Raw genomic sequence first — 18,693 nt, forward strand, 5'->3', positions numbered from 1 at the left:
GAGAAAGGAGATCACAAGAGGTTAGAGATTCCCTTAGTGCACAGGAAGTTCCTGTTGTCACAGTCCCACAAAGTCCCCTTTGTATGAATCATGGGCATTAGAAAGACCTTGGAGAGGTTGGACTATCTGTTCTATTGACCAGTAATGCGCACACACAGAAAGATGTCTTAGAGAACCTGTCTTGCTTTCCAAAAGAGGGTCTTTGGTGTCACTGCCAACTTATTAGTTCCTCTGAGCCCCCCCCTCAATCCAAGCTTCAGACAACAAACCCATCTAGGTTGTGATGGATCACGCCACCAGTTCTCTTGTGGTGGTACCCTGAGGAGCATGACTGCAAAAGTGGAAGCTTTGGATATTTTCTAGGGTGTGATTTCTAAAACAGTTTTTTTCGAGTGGTGAACAAAGTTTGTTTCCTCATATATGAAGGAAGGGGGGAAGCAAGCTGATGGGACCTACCGCTTCTCCACAGCTTACAACTCACAACCCAATGATTTGGTAGAGAGATTTAACAAGACTCTTAAATAATGATGCGTCAGGAGTATCCTACCATGTCTCATATTTGCCTACAGAGAAATTCACAGAAAGGGGTAGGTTTAGGCCCTTTGAGCTTCTGTTTGTGCACCTAGTTTGAGGCCCACTAGCATTTATCAGAATATGGTGTGAAGGAACTTCTGAGTTACAGTCCAAGGATCTAGTGGGCTATGTGATTTATCACATAAAAGATAATGGGAGGAAGGTTTGTAAATTATCTAACCACTTGCATATGCTTGAGGTAACATTCTAACCCATCATTTTGCACCTACTGTGCCACACTAGACAAAGGCTTTGCTTATGCAAAATACTCCTGACCCTATTTCTAATGAGAACAGTACATCCCCAACTGCCAGACGAGGCCCGCTCCAGAAGCAAACACAAGCAATCTCAGACCAGTTTTGGCCTTGTTAAGCCTTGTCAGTGAGGTATAGCCTGGATTCAATGGCACAGTGAGCAAGAGACCCTTCGGCCACTAAGGGTATAACATCAAGTCACAGAAAAGGCCAAGGGAATGCTCAAGCATGTGTCCCTTGCTCACTGGAACCAAGCTGTACCCCACTGAAGAGGTCAGGTTAGGCCTTGCTTTGCTTGTGTTCCGTTTCAGAGAGGAGCTGTTTGGAAGTTTGGGCTGGACTGTTACTATCGGAAGCAGAACAAAGGTGGATTTGCTTTCTGCTGGGTCTAATATGAATTGGCATGTATGGGCAAAAGAACAATGGGTTGGAATGCTACCCTGAGTGATTGCTGATCGTTAGATAAATTGTAAGTATTCCTCCATTCTTATTGTGTTTTTAGGTCTCGCCTGAGCCAGCGCATGCGCTGCTCTGGCGAGACATTTAGTAAGTGGGCTTCAGAAAATGCTACCACACGCTTTTGCTTGTGGCGGCCTAGAGCTTGCGATTACGCGCACAAGCGCGCGCGCCTCGCTCTGCCTCTCCGTCTTGCGCTTTATCGCTCCCTCCCCCTTGCTTGGCTACATTCTTAGCCCACAGCTAAACCCAGTCGTGTTGGCCCCCGAACGGCGGGGTTGGATAAACAAGAGAGGCTTGCATTACACCCTGAAGAGTGAAGAAAGACTTGGGACCCACATTCCCTTTCGTGAATGCGAAGCCAGGTCTGCTTAAAGCCAGCCGCCGTGCCTTGAAGATGTTTCCTCTAAAAAGAATGACGAAGTGCTAGCTTCCGTATCCAAAAGTTAAGCAGGCTGTCTTTGAGCTAACCGGGGGACAACCAGCGTTCTTAAAGCCAGTCATCTTGACTAACCAGCATTCCTAAACCAGTCATCTTGACTAAACAGCATTCCTAAACCAGTCATCTTGATTTTATCTACTGTTCCCCGATAGCAGGAAGTGACGCATCTCCTAAGTTTTGTCTCGCCATTCTATGGTTACGAGTCATATTTAACGACAGAAACTACGTTAGCATGTCACTGACACTAAATGTAACTGAAATGTTCGAGTCCTTCACTCCAGCGGGTTGTTCTGCAGCATGCGTGCACATCACACAGTGTGTGCTTGCATTGCTTTCTTGTAAAATCCGTGCATTTGCTCATTCAGCACAACACAAGCGGCCCCACTCTTCATGCTGTCAAACTGTACTTGGGCTCCCACAGCATACAGGGCGCACAGACTGGCTGACTAACTGCCCACGCACGCTCACACACTGCATGCATTCACAGCATACAGTGCATGCACCCAAACCCCAAATAATGCACGATCCACTATCAAAAGAGAATGCCTGCACACCATTCTAAAAACGTATGCATGCACACAAACATTATCAGGGGTGTCCATCGTAAGTCCAGGAAGATTGGTTCCTGGACACGTTTTCAGGATAGTCACGGACTATATATGTAATGTGCATTCAGATTAATTGCCTGCAAGTGTGTGTCATGGATCAGGCCCACCTGATCTTACGTTGGACACACCTTCAGTACATGTATGCATAGACGCCGATATCTCAAGTGGGCGCGCGCACACAGATGCAGTACAGTACACAACACATTGTACAAGCACACACAGTGTGTATGTAACTGTACAGCTACACACCTGCAGCATACATTGAGACACAGACATGAGAGAACATGCAAATGTGTAACATACAGCTGATGTACCCACACCACATACAGTGTGCACACACATGCAGCAATAGAGCACAAACCACCAGCGTCTAAGCCAGCAAAGCATATGTTCCCATATCACACCAGTCTTACATGCCAGAGAACCTATCCAGGTCAGATCATGCATTCTAACGGTTCATGCGCCCTCCCCAGAGCAAACACCTACCCGGACATGTTCTCTGCCACCCAAAGCTTTCATATTACACTCAACAAAAACTCCTTTGGGTGATTGTATGCTCCACACACAATACAGGTGCCCAAACAGTGCGCACATGTGCACTAAACACAACTCCTTCCTTTCCATCCTAGAAGATGCATGCCCTGTCAGTGTAAGCTCGCAAAGCACACACAGCCCGTTCTCGGGGGAGTTGTACCACACAAATGTCACACGGTGCATGCATGAACAAATAAAAAAGAAAGAAAATTACACAAACTTTATTTCATTTTAGTGATTAATACACACACCATACATGTCATGGCAAGAAGTACAACAGCCAAACAATGAAATGGGCATTATTGCAGACATTAATACAGTATAGATGCTGCTAAACGAGGCACAGTGAAAAGCATGCACAAACGCTCATGACCTCCCAGCATACCCATAGAGCCTAGACACACATCCAGTATTTTTCCCTTTGCCTCTCATTCTCCTTCTCATAATTTTCTCCTTTTTTCTCTCCCTTTCTTTCTTGCTTTCTCTTTCTCTACCTCTTTCTTTTTGTATCCCTCTTTCATTGTTTCTTTGTCTCCCTCTTTTGTGCTTTCTTAGTCTCTTCTTTCTCTCTCCCCCTCTTTTTCTCCCCACCTTTTACTCCCTCTTTTCCTTTCAATTTCCTTCTTCTCATCTTACTTTTTCTCTCCCTCTTTCTTTTTCTCAACCTTTATTTCTCTCCTTCTTTACTTCTCGCCCTCTTTCTTTATCTCCGCTGAGCATCCAATAACTTGGTAGGAAGAGCAGACAGATGTGCCCGGCATATTCCTAGCACTGTGCCCACCTGATCTTTGGAGTGAGAGTAACTGGGCACTGCTGGAACAAAGATTCCAGAAAGGTAGATATTGATGAAACTGTCTGAAGCAAAGTGGATCCAGTCTTATGAATGGCTCTGTGATAGACATATAAACATTTAAAGGTCACAACAATAGGTACGGGTAGCCAGCACGCTTTAACCCGTTGATAAAATATGGAATCCTGACTGTTGATTTCAAGAACGAACCGTGCTGAAAGATTTTGGGGCGTCCGAAGGTGTGAAAATAATATTGAGAAGGTCCTATCAGGGGCAGCCCCACCATTTGGGCGGAGGAGCGCTGCCACCAGCCGCAAATACAATGATTATAAAACTGGTTTCTATCCCGTTTTATTTTAATCACACTGATGAGTCTTGGGGGCAGGGCAGGGGCATGACGCTGTGGTGGGGGAGGGCTAGTGCACTACCATGTCCCGTCACTGCACATGAGGTGTTTGGCCGGCCTTTTCAGGCCAGCCAAACTCCTTGTGTGCAGTGAAGCTTTTGCCAGCCCCAGCTGCTATGCTGGTGCTGAGGAAAGCAGGTACAGGCTCCCAGTCAGCCTGGGAGCGTAAAGTTTTTGTGCTCAGGCCAATCCTGAGCCTGTCCCAGAAGCAGGAAGAGTAGGATGGAGTGGACAGCAGAGGCGACGGTGATCTGGTAAGTTTATTTGTATTTTTTTTAATTTTGTCCCTAAAGTCCCTAATCCCCTCTCCCCGCGCCATCTCCCTCCTCCGGCCCGCCCCACCTCTTTGACAGGGGGACAGGCCACAAATGGGTTCGAAATATAGAGAATTGCCATAAATAAAGGTGTGATAGGATGACTGCTGTATTGTGGTAATCTTTCTGCCTAAGGATTTACGACAAGCAGTACCCATTGAAAATTATGTTATCAATTTGGCTTTTGAAACAGATCTTTATCAAAACGCACTAGTATTTTTTGGGCACTGTGGTTACAGAGGTGTCTCACATTGCACTGGGCATTAGCACATTTTATTACGTCCACTTGGCAAAGATGACCTGGAATGGCGTGGCGTGCAAAAAAATTGATTTAACCCACATTTATGACTAGGGGTTCATGTTTGATTAATTCAGCATTCCGTCCATCATCTGTTCTTTTTGCATTTGTTGCTCTAAGTGGGAGGGGTATGCCCAGCACATTGGCAAAGTTTAACAGTGGTTAAGTGCCCAGAATCCCAGAGCCAGCAAAAATGAAGTCAGCGAAACAGGAGGTCAGTAGGCAAAAAGTCCCTAAAAAGATAATGTGTTATTTTATGGATGACCTGGTTGCTACAGAGATAGTATGTGATTTTTGGGATGTCCATGTCCCCACAGAGATAGTATGTGATTATAGAGTTATCTAGGTTCCCACAGAGCATGTGTGTCATTTTAGTCATGTTTACCTGCCCGCATTGGTAGTGAGCGATTAAATTTACATTGAAGTCTCCAAGGAGATAATGTGTGTTTACAGTCATGCTCAAGTCGCCGTACAGATAGTGTGTGATTAAAGTAATGTTCAATTCCCTGTAGTGATAGTGTGTGATTACAGTCATGTGCAAGTCTCCATAGAGCTATTGTGGAATTATAATGATGTTCAAGTCCCCATAATATTAGTGCGTGATTATAGTGTTACCCAGGTCCCTAATAAGATCATGTGTGACTATTGGGATGCCCAGGTCCCTGCAGAGATAGTGTATTATAGTCATGTAGTCATGTTGAGGTCCACACAGTGTTTTGAATTGGATGAGGCGCTCAATAGGGAACCAGTGAAGTTCCTGGAGTAAACTGGCAGTCAGAAAGAACTTTGGAGGATGGAGTAGAAGTCTAGCCGCCGTATTTTGCACAATTTTCAGCCACCTGAGTAAACTCTTGACACCTAGATAGAGAGGATTTCCATAATCTAGCCTTGAAATAAATATGGCCTGGATGACCGTTCTTGGAGCAGAGTTGGAAAGACGGCTCTTCAGAGATGACTGCTATGAATTACCCATGTTGTGGTATACCAAATTGATAAAACCTTTTTACATTACTGCTCGCAACTATGCCTAATGCACGGAGGCGATCATTATCGGTAATCTTGCACACGGCGATCACTAATGAAACTTGTCCAATATGGTCACTATTACCACACTGTTAAGTTGCTCTGGCTAATTTTCATCGATCAGAAGTCCCTCTCATTACTCAGACGTTTGGAGACTCTTGATCTAATCAGTTTGGCAAGTGAAGTGATGTATATATTACTCATTGAAGGACTTAATGAATATCCTTGTGGAACACTCACATGGTGAGTAAGTTAGACCTGGAGGAATAAACCTAGTGCTTGAGGGCAGCCTGGTGGGAAGAAGACAGACAAACTAGGACACCACCACTCAACTCAGTTTCCCTAAATGTTCATAGTAGGAAAGGATGAGAGATGTGTCAAAAGCGGCCGGGTCTACTCTCCACCATACTGGTTATGAATGACATCCAGGCAATATAAAAACCTATTGAGGGCACCAGAGTTAACAATGTGTAGTTTTCACCTGTTTGAGGCACATAGATCATTAAGCATGTTGTAGATCGAATATAATTTGTTAAGCTTTAATTTTGTTTGTTGCCTTTTTCTGAGCACATTGTACTTGTTTCTGTCCGACAGAGTGTATAATATGTGCTCTCAACAATGTTTGTGTTGTCCAGCATTGCGTCATTTGTGGAGGTGGTGGGCACCGGCCCAGTTTGGGGACAGGGATTTCACCATCAGATTTTCACCCTGACCCAGAGAGGCAGCACAGGCTGAAATAAGTAAATGAAAGAGTACAACAGTGGCAACGGTAGAAAGCAGTTATCAACAAGCATTGGTATAGCCAATAGGTCTCGCCTTTGGGACCTTATAAGTGTTTAGACATGCAACAGTTGATGTTGTTGAACCAAGGATATTGTACTGCATAACTAAATACTTATAAGGTTCCAAAGGCGAGACCTATTGGCTATGCCAATGCTTGTTGGAATATGTGACTAGCTTCAGGCAGTAGAAGGTACAATGCTTGAGTCAGGCAAAGAAAAATATACAGGCAAATCAAGAGTTGATGGAGTGGTATGACCAGAATGCAATGCTGACTGGGTACTATAAGGGTCAGTAGGTGTTGGTACTGAAGCCCTACACACCAAATGCTTTGAAGGTCAAATGGCATGGGCTATACAAAGTAGCGCAGAAGATTTCTGAAGTCAACTACCTGGTGGATATAGGTACCACAATGGATCCCAGGAGGATGTTCCATCTAAACAAACTGAAGCCATACCTCCAAGGAGATTATGCAGTGAACATCATGGTACTGGCGGGGGAAGTTAAAGACCGTGAGATTTTTTATGACCTTCAGCACAGTGATGTGAAGGATGGCTCTGTGAATGGGCTACAATCTACCCCAAAGCTAATTCCTGAGCAGCAGAATTTGGGTAGATCGGTATTGGGACAATATTCCCACCTCTTTACATGGACGTCAGGGTTAAAACCATAGCATAGGTACAGGGAATAGCTTACCAGTAATGAGCAAGACTTACCGGATGTCTGACAGAGTTCAAGAGAACACCAAGGAAGATGTGTCCAAGATGTTAGACTTGCGAGTGACTGAGCAATCCCGGAGTCCTTGGGCCAGCCCAGTGTTGTTGTAGTCCAAGTAAGGTTTCAAAGACTTCCACTTTTGTATGGACTACAGGGCTCCAACCGAAGTCACTAAGATAGATGCACATCCAATCCTCAGAGCTGGTTAGTTTGTAGACTGGCTTGGTGCTGAAAGGTACTTGAGCACTTTTGATCTGACTAGTGGCTACTGGCAGACTGCTTTAGCACCTAGTGCCATGGAGACAGCATTTTCAACACTAGAGGGAGCATTTTAGTTTAGGGTAACTGCACTGAAGGACCTGGAAAAGGTGCTGGTTGGAATACAGGGGCAAACTGCCCATCTAAACAACCAAGTTCGAGTTGATTTGGGTTCGCCCTGGGATACCCTTCATGGCTATACAAACTGAAATAAAACAATGAATCAAACCAGATTTATAAAGGGCTGCTAATCACCCGCGAGGGTAACCAGGGGCTGAGAGCCTTGATACTTCGGGAGAGTTCAGTTGAAAAGCCAGGTCTTGAGTCCTTTCCTGAATTCCAGAAGAGAGGATGAGGTCCAGAGGTGAATGGGGAATTCGTTCAAGGACTTTGCAGTGAGGACTTTGCAGTGAGGTAGAAGAATAAGGGTCCTCTACTATTTCTTCGACAGATGTGGGGTTTGTGTGCAAGGTAGAGGGAGGTGAAGTACAGTTGTCTGGAGGGTTGGTGGAAATTCACATGGTGTTTGATGTATGCTGGTCCTTGATTGTGAAGGGCTTTGTAGGTGTGGATCAGCATCTTGAATTGGCATCTCTCCTGAATGTGGAGCCAGTGGAGCTTCTTGAGGTGGGTATGATGTAGATCCATTTGGGGAGGTCGAGGAGGATTCTGGCTGCTGAATTCTGTATGGTCTTCAGTCTCTTCAGGAAGTACATGGGGATTCCTACGTTGAGTGTGTTTTCGTAGTTCAGCCGGCTAGTGACTAAGGCTTGGGTAAAGGATCATCTGGTGTTGATGGGGAGCCATTTGAAGATCTTACAGAGCATGGTAAGAGTAAGGTAGCACTCGGAGGAGACTGCATTGATCTGGCTTTTCATGGTGAGCTTGCTGTCAAGGATAATGCCAAGGTTGCGGGCATGATCTGTTGGCATAGGTGAGGGTCCTATTTCAGAGGGCCTAGTCCAGACGGCGGGTTACTAGGGCTTGGGTGACTGCTTGTCTGGTGTTGACGGGGAGCCATTTGAAGATCTTACAGAGCATGCAAATAGTGAGGAAGCAGGCAGAAGAAACTGCACTGATCTGGCTTTTCATGGTGAGCTTGCTGTCCAGGATAATGCTAAGGTTACGGGCATGGTCTGTCGGCATGGGTGAGGGTCCTAGTTCAGAGGACCACCAGGAGTTGTTCCATGTAGGAGGTGTTGTTCCCAAACATCAGCGTTTCTGTTATATCTGTGTTGTTTTGGGATCAATTCTGTTCATTAACAGTCCACACACAAAAAAAGACACAGCATGCTGCCTACAACCCAACAGGGCCGGCCGCGTTCATTCAGTAGTTTGGGTCAGTCAGCAGTATAAGTGCATATCGTGAGGTGAAACTGAGATTTGAATACAGTAACTAAACAAAACAGAAAAAGGAACAAACAACTTCTACCCCCAACCTCCTTCCTTCCTTCCTTCCTTCCTTCCAGCTGCTACTAGAGGGGGAGACAAGCAGGAGGTCTAGTAGCTCCCAACCAGAGACCCTATCAAGGCCACCTCAAACAGTACCTATCAACGCTCAGAGGGGGAAGTCTCTCGAATCGGAGATAGGATGGGCAGGACAACTCCCTAAATTCCTTAGAAAGGATTGAGATAAAGGGAACCCAAAGTTCTGGGTAGGAGGAACCTCAAGGAGTGACCTCTAAGGATAGCTTCTCCATCCCCAAGACGAGCTACAGTTGGTGCAACCACCAGTGTGATCCGGTGTTTTGTAAGTGGCCCAGAATGAGAGCATTACCCGATTAGCTGCGTTCAGTGCCAGGGCCATCTGCCTCCCCCGAAGGGAACACAGAGGGAATGTTAACGCATTTGGGAGCCCCAGAATAGTGTAAGCTGGCGATCGTGGGATGGTAGTGTTGAAAGCGATGTCAATGTCATCTAGGACTCGTTCCCAATACCTAGACAGTGCCATAGGAAATGAAGTTGAGTTCTGGCACTCCTGCAGCCTCTCCAACAGTCTCCCAATTTGTCCATCTTCCACCTCCGAATGCAGCTCAGCATGTAGTACCAAAAGGAGACTATCTTATATGCTGTTTCGGTGTTCATCATTGTGTGTGCTGTGTGGTGGACTCTATAAAATATATCCTACCCCTCCTTGCCCGAGAAGGATCTACCCATTTCAGCCTCACACCGCTTCTGACCCGGAGTCCACAGTCGGGCCCTGTCCTGCCCAAATAAGCATCGATCTCCGAGACAAGCCGCTTATCATCTGCTTTAAGAAACAACCACTTTTCAAATGGAGTAATTTGGTGACCCACACCTGGGTGCATGTCAGGACCCAACACCCAATGGAAGAGAAGTAGAAACGAGAAACTGGTCTGCTTCTGTCAGGGAGTAGCCATGTTTTAGTTAGTCGAATGAGAGAAGACCGTTAAGGTCAAATAAGCAGCCAAGGCGCTTACAACCCCCATCCACCCATCTTCGAAAGCTGCCCTGCTCCATCCCTGGGGGAAAGTCTGGGTTAGCAAAAAGAGAAGTCATGGGTGAAGGAAAAGTGCTTAGGCCAGCTTTAACTGCCACTCTGTCCATACTTTCAGGGTCGCACTCTTCACAGGAGATGAGTAGAGTCCCCAAGCCCTATGCCGTCGAGGCAGCCACATCTCCTTCTATATTTGGGTGCCAGCCACCGCCTGGTCCATTAAGACCCAGTGTTTCTCAGAGAGGGACCTATTCCGCTCAATGAGGTAGCGGAGCAGAGCGGGCCGTCTTGGTAGTAGCGCAACACCCCCTCTTGCTTTGCTCGGTACATTAAGTGTTTCTGGAGTCTATGTTTCGTGTCTCCTCATATGAAATTATTACCGTCTAGTTGGAGTGAGCGAATAGCGCCGTCAGGCGGGGCTAACGGAAGAGTTTGAAAATTTAGGCGACGTGGTGGAGGATGGACATCTTGACCACAGGGATCCGGCCAAGCCATATCGCAAAGTCCTTACAACCCTGGGTGGTGTAAAGACCACTATGTACTCACGATCACTTCTCGAACTCATACGAGCAGAATGTAGAATTTTCCATATTCCCATGAAAGACCTTCAACCGAGCACCAAGAACAAGTAGTGCTAACGTGAACCCTGCCGGAGGAAAGGGGATGGGGACAGAGAAGAGACTGCCTTGCTTTTATTGGTTCACCTCTACGTCCTTCTTACGACGTTTTTCTGGTATTGTCTCTTATTCTTAACTCTCTTGAGTGAACTGTAAATCAGTGATACAACACACCATTACTGAACTACAAATACATTTCTTTTTCTGCTTCCTTCATTTCTGACTAACAACTTCTCACTCTCTTACCCTTAATGCTAAGGCTTTTGCTTTTCTTCTTTCTCTTGGAATTGGTTAACTTTTCCTATGCTACAATTTAATTAACTGTTGCCTTTAAATTTAGAATGTTATAGGAGATAATTACATAGACATTAATTGAGCTTTTATGTCTTTTGCAGTCTTATACTTGCGGTTCGTGGTTTGAGAGCTTCATCAGCACTGGATACTACTGTGGGAATCAGGTAAGCTTCTTCTATTTTTCTGTGTTTTTCTAGATTCTTACTCTTAGAACTCCTAAATATATTTTTGAGAAAACTCCTAACTTGCTAACCGACGCAAGTGAAACAAAACTACCCAGAACTAAGACTCTGCGCAAGCTCATAGAAATATTTGCTACACTACCTCCTGACTAACTAGAGCGCAAGCGCAGTGAAAGCACACTCTGAAAAGACGTTGGTGAAGTGCACGGCTCAGAACGCTGCCAGCGCACTTCACAGCCGAGTCTGTCCTCGCAACTTCAACCAACTGCGAGAGACTAAACCGGCAATCTTCACGGACTTCCTCAACCGCCCACGGAGCCTTCCAAGAACTTTATTGGGGGTGGCAACCACCCGGAGCTTCCTGCTACCTGACAAGTGTGTCCCATTTTGACCACAGAGAATAGCGGCCGCACAACGGGCACGGTTAGTTCTCGATGGCGGAACCCTGACAGGTAGTTAGAGACGCGTAGTTCACCGCCACGGTCCTAGGTAGCATTTGTGCCACGGAGAGACCGAGATAGGGAAGGCCCTCGCACACCCATTGGAAAACTCACTGCGCTTTCAGTGTGTTGAGTTTTAGAGACAGATGAATAGATACACAGAGGCACTATGTGATGGTACACAGGAGGGCCGCATGACCACAAAGTGACACTAGGAAGTCTTTATGCTACTAATAGTGATCAATTCCAAATTTCTGATACGGTCTCGGCCAGATTAACTAATTGGCTTCAGGCTCCCAGAGTGATTGGATCAAATACCAATTGTGTCCTAAACATAGATAAAGGCAGATCTCTGCGTGACTAAGGTATTTTTTAAAGGCCATTAAATAGGGGAATGGTGGAATTTTGGAAAAACATCCACCCACAGATTGGAGAATATTTCTTCTACCCCCCAATGCATGATTTACATGCCAGTCTTTACCGCACTGTGGAATCTCTGCATATAGCCTTGGCTGCATACCAAGTGTAATACACAGGGAAGACCATAACCCTTGGATCCTTAAAATCAGATGGGGAGGCAGGCCCCACTAATTCCCACCTGGCACCTACAGGGTATTGCTTTGGAGGACCCGGAGCTTAAAGAATCGCTCTACAAGGCACTCAATTACTTTATTGAAGATCAGGACAAAATTGCGAGTCCTCATGCTGACCGAGAAGTATTTAAAACAGTAGTTAAGGTTCGTTGCATAGGTAGAGGTGTGGGGGAGCAGCAGTTACTGGCTAGGGACTCAAACAGAATGTATGAGACGTTATGGAAATTTGAAACGGTAGTAGTGGTGATCCAGGAAAGAAACAGAAGCTATTAAATTCTTGGAGAGAGTATGCCATGGCAGTTGAGAGGCTGCAGTGCTTTGACTATACAGGGTACTTGGCTCATGCACATGCGTAGGGTGAGAGACAGGGCTGCATCTTGGCATGGTTATCTATACCATTCTTCAACTGTTCTGTAATTACCCAAATTAATGAGAGTTTGGGGCAGGAACTCAGAGACCAAACCAGCATAAACTCATCCATCAAAGAGAATGATAGCAACAATTATAAACCTAAAGCAGAGTCCTTAATACACAAAACTGAGAATTATTTGGGCAGACTAATGCTCACAAGGTTTTCAGAGGAGGCCGCAGAGATGCCGGGTATTCCCATTATTGAAGGGGAAATTAAGCATGCAATGGAGTGGTTAGCTTTAGGTAATACTATATGTATTGTAAAATCCTGGCATACCAATTGAACAAGATGTATACATTGGACTGGGAAACGGGAAGTCTCCCTGACACTACGAGCGAGCTGTTAATGACACCAACTCCTAAACCACAAAGGACCCCAACTTATCACGCCTCCTATGGACCCCCGTCTATGTTGATTCTTGAAGATCCAATTTTGAGCTCAGTATTGGCCATGAGGCTGCACCCACATGTGACATCCTCCGCTCACAGGGGCCAGAAAGGTCAGGCATGGGCAGGATTGGGTTGATTGAAATAATGAGGCTTCCAAGACTGCTCACTTTGATGACGGGGTCCGGTTTAAGAGAAATAGAGGCAACTTTAGCAGACTTCATATGAACTGGGAGTCATCACAGAGTGGCTCTAAGAACATTTTATTGATGATAATGTAGGGAGGACTGGGGTTTCCTTATCTGGTACTCTATTATCTGGCAGAACATATTCAATAGACTGCTAGATGGCTAGAGGGTGCGTTTCCCCAAGAACTAGGACAGATGGGATTGGAAAAACTACGGGGGAACAAGTCACAAGAATGCTGGGTCAGACTGGAAAGCCCAAATATTTTGACAGATATTGCCTGAGGTGTTGAGGGGACTGTGTTTGTAAAATATGCCCAGTCCGGTCTATGCCCCTACTATACCAGTAGTGGGATTTCCTAAGTGGAAAGATTGGTTCAAACCACAAGCACTGGCCTAATGGTCGCAAGTCGGCCTGATCATGATAGGTGAATTATATTGCAACAGGGAGTTGCTATTCCTCAAAGCACTATCAAATTAATCTGGCCTCCAACACTTACAATTCTTGACATACATGTCACTAACTCAGGTGGCCAAGACTATATGGAAAACTAATGCTAGAGAATCAGATACTCACAAAGTACTGCAATTACTACTCATGGTAGTGAGCAGTCGCAGCGTGGTGACCTGGTTCTACCACTCCTTTTTGGAGATGGCCAAACCAGGTTTGCTTGATGCACATTAAGATTAAATGGGAGGCTGAAATGGACCAAAACCTCAGCAGCAAGGAATGGATTACGATCCTCGAGTACACGCAAAAGTATTACAGGAATGTGAGGCTGAAATACACCCAATTTAATAATTTGCATATGACCCCCACACGAGTTGACCTAATGAAGGGCACTAAAGACATAACTTGTCCTATGTGTAGTCCCAAACGCAGGCTTCTACGATATAGTTTTGGCATGGAAGGAGATTCAAGAGTATTGAGACACCTGGTGGAGTAGCTTGAGTTTTGCTGGGGTTCTTTGTAAAACCTAAAACCCCAAAATTAAGCAACATATACATAGACTTGACATTGATTTTAGCCAAGTGCCACAAAGCAATATCCTGGAAGAGTAGCGTACCCCCTCCCATTGACAAATGGCAGTGACACCTTGGAAGTCCTGTCATTCATGGAAAAAAGTGTTTGTAGGAAGCTGCTTGATCAGCTGTGAACAAAATTCTATTAACTTTGAGAACCGCGAGTGAACAGAATGTCAATAAGAAATACGAGTGAAGCATGCTGCTGAATAACCACACACCATCCTTATCCTCTTCTGCCATTAGCATCAATGACTCTAACCTACACAGTGCATTCCTTAAATACTTGGGAATCAAGTTGAGCTTTGGTTTGAAGTTAGTTGGTTTTATGCTACTGGATATATTTCCTAAATATGTGCCTATTTGTATGCCCATTCCTATTGCCTATTGGTGTTTCCTACTAATGAACAAGATATACCAGACTCAAAAGTATGAGAGCACACCTCGATGCAACCTGTTTTTGCAACACATGCTGTGTGAACAAAATGAAAACAACACTGAGGAACTCATAGGATACATTCTCAAAATGTTTCTTATATGTAGCAAAAGTTATTGTCAAAATCATCGTCCATGTTGTGTATATATAGTACGTCAACCAGTCACAGCCCAGAACAATTTATGACTGCTAATTTTTCTAAATGTGTTCATCCAATGTACCAACAATATATTCGTCACAGCCAACGTTTTCAAGGACAGAACATTTCAGGGGGTGCGATGGAGAAACTGTCCATGGTAACACAATTGTTGTGATGATAGAAATTAGAGGACATTGCACTTGTATTATAAAAACATTAAACAAAATTGGCAACCTTGTCCACTGTAGTCTACCTTGGACATCCTGGGTAACTGGAAGATAACCTCGCTGGATGCCGAAATTCAGCGTGGGAGGTGCCCACTAGCAAAACAGAAGCAAGCGCCTTTCTATTACTTACAAGTTACTTCGGAAACATTGCAGCTTACAATTAGGCCATAGTTGCCCCTTTGGCATCCAAGAAGCCTCCCAAGAACCCGGAGTATGGTATGGTATGGTAAGGATTTTTTCTAGAGCGCACAACTTACCCTGGGGCATCTAGGAGTATCAAAGCTTTTGAGGAACTGAAGAGAGCACTGTGAAAAGCACCTATACTGAAGGCTCCCGACTACAGTCAACCGTTCATAGTATAGACCGATAACTAACATCAGGGAGTTGAAGTGGTACTGGCTCAACTAGATAACAAGATACTGCAGTACCTTTGACCAACTGAGCAGTTGCAGATGCAAGGAGGGCCAGGACTGGAATGACCAGCTCATCTTGTTTTCACTTCAACTTTCCAGACATATCAGTTCTTCAAACATATTCTTCAAAGAAATATAACACGGGTGTTTGCAATTTTATATCATTGATTATACGTACACTTACTTCTGCAAAACATATTTGGTCTACACTATCTCTACTAACGGACAAAAATGGCACTTACAGGTTGCATAGTTGTGGCTGTTGCAGTAAATTTTGAATAAATTCATTCAGCCCCGTTCTTCTTTGTTGAAGAAAATCTGTTTAGAAAACAGAATAATTTCTGTTTTTACCAAGTTCTTGTAGCACAGTAAGTATGTTAATTTACAATGGTCCTAGCAGTAAAATAATCAAGCTTACATTGTTTATGGAACAGCATGAAATCCCCAAGAAAGGGACACTTTTCAACAACAGTCCATTTTAGCAGACTCCTCTCTCCCTGGCTGATAATGCGAAAAGTGGCTGTTGGCACTACTTATTGCCCTGGCAGCACCTATGCACCACCTAGGTGCTGCGACTTACCTGTACACAAGAGGCCATGGCCACTGCACTCCCAAATTATGTTATTAGAGGGTTTTACCGTCAGCTGAACTACTGCCTGAACAGTTTGGTCTGCAACATTTAATTAAGGTAAGAACTGTTTGAATGCCATACTACGTTTTGGCCAATTTATCACTACCCACAACTGGCTACGACTCACTAACCTTGGGAGACCAAAAAGCCCTGGAGCAATTCAAGCCAAACAACCGCCACTCCACTTCAAAGTCTTTCAACTTAAGCACTGCAGTCTACTTGCTTTCCGTGTGGCTGCCTTGCCTGATTTTACCGTGAGCTTTTGGAAGAGGCTGTCTGTCCAAGTCGTGAAGCTGGATGAGTTCCTGTACAGCAGCTGGTTGCCTTCCATCAGGGGTCTTCCGAAATTCATGGGATTGGTACCTGCGGTGTGCAGGATAATGATACCGTCACTCCAAGGGAGCTTCTTGGTGACTTCTTGAAGGCGGGAGGGGCTCTGGGGTTCTTAGAGTCCTCTCAAGTTCAGGACAACATGGTAGGCGGCGATTGGCAAGTCCTTGAAGCAGCAGGCAGAGTTTGACGCCTTTTTCTTTTGCAGTAGGGCTTCAGTTCTCGTGCAGTGGGTCTTTGCATGTCCCTCAAATCTGATATTCAGGTCTGGGAGTGCTACCTAAATGAAGAATTTAGGGGCATTACAAAGGGAGACTGGTAGTAGCCAATGGCCTACTTACCTTTAGGGGTCTACACCCTCTAGTGACCACTATCTATGGGAAGGGGCACTATCCTATCCCTAATAGGTTGTTTTTCCACCATCCCATGATGGTAGAATTCCAGGAGACGGGTTCACCGCACCTGTACCTCTTTAAGGGTGGTGTAGGCCAAGTGGGGACCCTCCTCCTCATCTAACTAACTACCCAGCCTTTCCTCCCGCCAAATGTGGAGCAGGAAACGGGGCTTGGCTTCCTCTACTACCTGGAGGTTCCTGGGTTGAATTTCTAAGGCGGCATCACCTTTGAAACTTACTGTTCAGGAATGTCATCCTGTCCTGGAGGAGGTGTGAAGCACTTATGCCCAGAGCAGGCTTGTCTCAGTCCTCTGAGAGCGCTGGCTCTCACCCCATGAAGTCAGAAACATGTCTGGTGGTGGCCTGAACACAAATCAGAGACCACACCAGTGCTTGATAGGTTTTCAGGGGACCCTCTAAAAGGGTCTCCTGTGGGAAATTATCAATAAATCCAACACTGACATCAGTGAGGATTTATTAAGACAAAATGTTTGGTACCAAACATCTTAGAAATCAGTGAAGCCATCATGGAGCTAGAAAACGTTTGTTGACAAATATCCAGCCCATGTACTCCCTATTGCTTCCCTGTTTATTGAAAACATCCCAGAATCGACTTGACATTGTAGGGGCATATCTGCTCATGCTGATATGCCCTCACACAGAATATAGTGCACCCTGCCTTAGGGCTCAAGGCCTGCAGATGTGCTGGCTTACCTATATCTTATGCAATGTATAGTTGGCATGGCACACAGGGCTATGCGCCATGTCGACTCTTCTGATTTTTCTGCACCAAGACACTCAGCTTGTAATGGCAGAGTGCATAGCCTTGGTGAGGGGTCCCTGGGGTGGCACAACCACTGCTGCAGCCAGAGGATCCTCTTCAGTACCTATTCCATAGGTACCAGAGGTACGATTTACTAGGGACTAACAGGAGTAACTGAAGTTGTGCCAATCATGGTACAGTGTTTGGGAAAGAGATGTGGCAGTGGAAACCTGGTTAGCAGGGACCCAGTGCACTTACAGTTCAAATTCACATCAGGGAAAAAGTGGGGGCTAACCATGCAAAAAGAGGCACATTCCTACAGGCGCCTTTTTTGTTTTTAACACAAATGGTCTACATTCATCGAAGGACATCCATGGAAAACCAAGCTGATTGCATACAGGCATGTATTCTAAGCACTACACTGGTGCCAGTATCAAGGCATATGCGATTAGTGGTGGCCTGGCCTTCACGAAGCACACTTATCTGCATTCTGTAAGTCTGGGATCATTTGAGCCAGTGAGGTCCTGAGAATCTTTTGGATAGCAAGTAAGATCTTTCTGGTCATGTCCCAAAAGACATGGGTGTATCTGGATAGAAGGCACACCACATTCAAAGATCATAAAGTTAAACTAGCAGAGGGAAACATTTTCTTCCCAAAGGTACTAATATATTTCACTATCCAATGGGGTTTTCAGGAAAAGCATTTGGGTTGACTTTCGATGTGGTCAAGTCATGATGTCCAGGAGCTGGCCTATGCCATCTGGCCACAGGTTGGCTGACTAGAGTTGCTGAGCATAGCTTAGACCAAGTGGCCATGAGTGGGTCCATAAGAATCTCGTTAGAAGATAATATTGTCTCAGATGAAACTGGACCTGGTTGAAGAATTTCCTTCAATAAGTTGGCTTTATTTTCCAGACTAGGCAAATGCAAATTAAGCACTTCTACTGCTCAGCACACCAATAGAGTAAAATATGCACTTTCTTCCATTTGTGAACCAGGTGATGAGTCCAGTTCTATTCTCTGGTGAGACATCAGGGCCACCAGCATTTTGTGTAATCATCAGCGTAATGCGGGGGATCAGATTTTACACCTCCTCGTCATCATCAGTGTAGTGAGGGACATTAGGCATGCCCTGGACCAAATCAGAGTTGGAGCTCAAGAAGGCCTCTAGCTTCTGATAATGCAGGCATCAAGGGAAAGTCTGCTTCTGCAGGTCTGTTTGGTGTGTAAAACCACGGGTTGCGGCTTCCATATTTCATGGCACAACATAGGCCCAAAACGGTCCTACTTAAGATCAGGGTCAGAAACCGGCAACGC

General features: G+C 45.3%; 1 protein-coding gene across 2 annotated transcripts in view; it reads right to left on the reverse strand.

Annotated features, from left to right (window-relative positions):
- Positions 1-18,693, reverse strand: part of SGK3 (serum/glucocorticoid regulated kinase family member 3) — a 498,190-nt gene that overhangs the window by 273,338 nt on the left and 206,159 nt on the right. For both annotated transcript variants that reach the window (XM_085605508.1, XM_085605509.1), the window contains exon 7: positions 15,501-15,576. In XM_085605508.1, coding sequence (XP_085461634.1) covers positions 15,501-15,576 — 76 coding nt within the window. The remainder of the gene's footprint in view (positions 1-15,500; positions 15,577-18,693) is intronic.

This window comes from Triturus cristatus, chromosome 5_1 (genome assembly GCF_964204655.1).
Source record: "Triturus cristatus chromosome 5_1, aTriCri1.1, whole genome shotgun sequence".
Lineage (NCBI taxonomy): Eukaryota > Metazoa > Chordata > Amphibia > Caudata > Salamandridae > Triturus > Triturus cristatus.